This window comes from Bactrocera latifrons, unplaced genomic scaffold, assembly GCF_001853355.1.
Source record: "Bactrocera latifrons isolate USDA-ARS-PBARC rearing strain unplaced genomic scaffold, ASM185335v1 scaffold_1769, whole genome shotgun sequence".
NCBI classification, from domain to species: Eukaryota; Metazoa; Arthropoda; class Insecta; order Diptera; family Tephritidae; genus Bactrocera; species Bactrocera latifrons.
In genome coordinates, this window is record NW_017535262.1 from 5,547 (window position 1) to 8,893 (window position 3,347).

The 3,347-nt window shown below is 34.1% G+C and overlaps 1 protein-coding gene across 1 annotated transcript; it reads right to left on the reverse strand.

The window, feature by feature from the left end:
- Window positions 1–1,640: 1,640 nt before the first annotated feature.
- Window positions 1,641–2,818, reverse strand: LOC108967099 (neither inactivation nor afterpotential protein C-like). Its single transcript, XM_018930345.1, has 3 exons — window positions 2,600–2,818; window positions 2,186–2,440; window positions 1,641–2,106 (listed from the first exon to the last, which is right to left on the reverse strand). The coding sequence occupies exons 1-3, from the start codon at window positions 2,651–2,653 to the stop codon at window positions 1,750–1,752; spliced, it is 666 nt and encodes a 221-aa protein (XP_018785890.1). The 5' UTR covers window positions 2,654–2,818; the 3' UTR covers window positions 1,641–1,749.
- Between the last annotated feature and the right edge of the window lie 529 nt (window positions 2,819–3,347).

Below are 3,347 nucleotides of genomic sequence, written 5' to 3' on the forward strand. Positions count from 1 at the left end.
GAATAGTCTTCAATTCGCTTAGCGATTCACGGTTTCCCCTTTGGCACGATATTAGTGTTACATCGTCTGTTTCCGGGTCGTTAGCATAGATCCAAGACTCATCACTAGTAATAATACATTGTGTCACAGATTTTAATGCGATGCTATGCTTCGAAAAAATTTAGTGATTTTGGATCCAAACGTACTTTCACTTTTCTTAGCTCCAAATAATCTTTCACAATGGTTTTCACTAATCCTTCCGACATTCCAACTACGATAATAAGATCTTTTTCTGTTAATCGTCAATGCCTTTATTTTATTAAAGTGATGATCATCAGTTGATATTGATGGCCGTCCCGGACAACGTGCTCTTGACCCTCTTTGAATAATTTGTGCCAATCAAAAACAATCGCGACAAACAATTATCATCGAAGGCCTTTTCCAACATTTTAAACGTTTCCGCACTAGAAATTTGTTCCGCTCACAAATTTGAATGGTTATTCTTTGTTGAATAATTTCACTCATCGTAAATATCACCGAATGCATTCACGTGAGCCTTGTGTGCTAACGGAATGCTCGTAATCACTGCATATCAACTTATACCATACTATCATAATAAATTAACACTTTTCATCTTGTTGTTTATAATTTGTATTAGAATGCGAAAATAATACCCTATGATTTTTATATATTTAATTTATACGTTATAATGATCCGAAAACATAGCGTTGAGAATTGTAATTGCATAAAATATGTAATGAAACTGACGTGGATAAGGCAGCGAAGCAAATGAGGGCAAGAAGAATTCTTTCCTGTCATTAAACAAACAGTCGTCATACCCGCAGTTACATCACTGTGGACAGTCATAACTTCGAAGTCATAGATAATTCTTGGAACCAGCATCAACAGCAACAACAACAAAATATCTCTTGCCAACAGTTGCTTCTTAGGACTAAGTAGGTAATTGAGCAGTAAAACCCTCTCTCGACGAACAAAAATAAAGCTCTATAAGTCAATGATTATTCACGTATTGCTATATGGTGCAGAAGCATAGACGAGGACAATACCTGATGAGTCGAACGGGATATATGACAACATTAACATTATTCAGCGAATTAAAAACAGCGGCGGCTTCTATGCCAGTCCAGTAAAGAAGAAGAAGAAAATATTTAACGAAAATTTGATAAATGTCTAACTATATGGACGGCCCGTTGGTAGGCAATAAACATTTCAATATACAAGTATATTCGTAATAAAATTTTCGAAAATTGGACTCATCAGATGGAACCTCTGAGACGTAGCCGCGGACAACATTATAAGAGATAACCTTTAAAAAACTTTCAAAGAATGATAATAAACAGTCCTCATTTAATTTGCAGTTTCTGTGTWGGGAACCTCGAAATAGATCACCCTCTATTTGATTGCGATAAGTATTATACGCATATATGTATGTTCAACGCGTGATTAACAGTTTGATAACTTTTTTAAATTGTTCCAATAATCCATAAAAATTATCTTATAGTTATTTAATTTTTGCAACTCTGCTGTTCGCATTGCGTAAATTCTAATTTTAAAAATAAATAATTTTTTTATTAAAAGAAATAATTTTTTCTATTACCTCCCAATTTTCTTGTCGAAGTATATAAATTAGAAAGGCCGTGGGTTTTTGTTCATGTTATATTTTTATTGGTAAGACGAGGACTTTCTTGGCTACCACAATATTGCAGGAAATTACGTTATATACACTAGAAAAACTTCTAAAAGAAGGTATTAAATATCAACGGCGTATCCAGATAATGTAACACCTGGTGCAATCTCCTCCTCAACATATGAACCAGCTTCCTCAAACGACTTGGCATCTGTGTTATCGAAACTTCTTCCTACAGCCGTCAGCTGTAGAGATGGTGCTCGGTTTTCAAAATTATGCTGATCATTTGAATTCAACTTGTGATTATTATAATCATCGGGACGGCGACTAGTAGAGCGGAGTTTAGATGGTTGAAAGCTTATATTTTCGTTATTATTATTGGACATCTGATTATTAAATTCATAAACAGTAGAATCGGAACGAGAATAATTCGTTTTACGTAGCATTGCCTTAAAATTAAACGGAGGTTCTTCAGGACTCTAATAAACAGTTACATGTAAATAAAGTGAGATATATATTTATATAAATTAGTCATAAAATACCACTTATCCAACCTACATCCCCATCATTAGAACGACGCACAATGTCCTTTAATTCTCTTATTGGATCTGAAGGTACAAACGAAGACCGTTGTTGATAGTTTTGGTTTATACGATTTAATTGGTTCGGGTTCTGCTGCATTGTACGGGCCTGAATCTGGTCATTGCGGTATACCATATTTACGGGCGGCATAGGCGGTGGTGGTGGTGCAGAGTACGACTTTAAGGAGTTTCGACGCGAACCTGTTCGATTGCTCCACATATTTGAAGAAACCTGTCTCTTATACACATCTAGATGTGTATAAGAGACAGGAATCTGGTCATTGCGGTATACCATATTTACGGGCGGCATAGGCGGTGGTGGTGGTGCAGAGTACGACTTTAAGGAGTTTCGACGCGAACCTGTTCGATTGCTCCACATATTTGAAGAAACAGTGTTATAATTATTATTGTATTGATTATAGTTGTTATACGCATTCATATTCATCTGTACTTGATTCCTGGACAGAAATAAAATATTTAATAGTCATACGTAATTTTATTCACTCTTTAAAGMAAGTAAGGAAGAGGCAAGTTCGGGTGCAAACGAACATTTTATACTCATGTAACTTGCAAAAATGAAAGCCAGGGATCAGAATCCAAAAAAATTTATATATGTATATTAGGTAGTCGAAAAAGTCTTTTCGTATTTATAATCATATTTTTACTTATTTCTTTTATACTTAGAATAATATATAAATAAGCAAATATGTACCATTTTAGTCGATTTATGTTTTCATTTTCCCGCTAGAGATATTATTCCATCACTGTTAGACTTTCATCAGTGTAAATCGAAATTTCCAGAACCATTGTTGTGCTACACGAACTGATACAGCATCGTCTCCGTAAATTTCACAAATTTCATTGGTGGCTTGCCTGACATTCTTCCTTTTTTTATACAAAAATTTCAAAATACAGTGGATTTCTTCATTAATTTTAATCATTTTTGAACAGCTCTAATTTTTTTCGACTTACCGAATTACATTTTTTTATTATTATATTAATTTTTTTGGTTAAATGAAGTTTAAAATCTCACTTTTGCAACACGATATACGAACACAACGATATTGGTAGCATTGGAGATATACGACTGCAACCTTATCTTTTAAAAAATACGAAACGACTTTTTCGACATATACTCT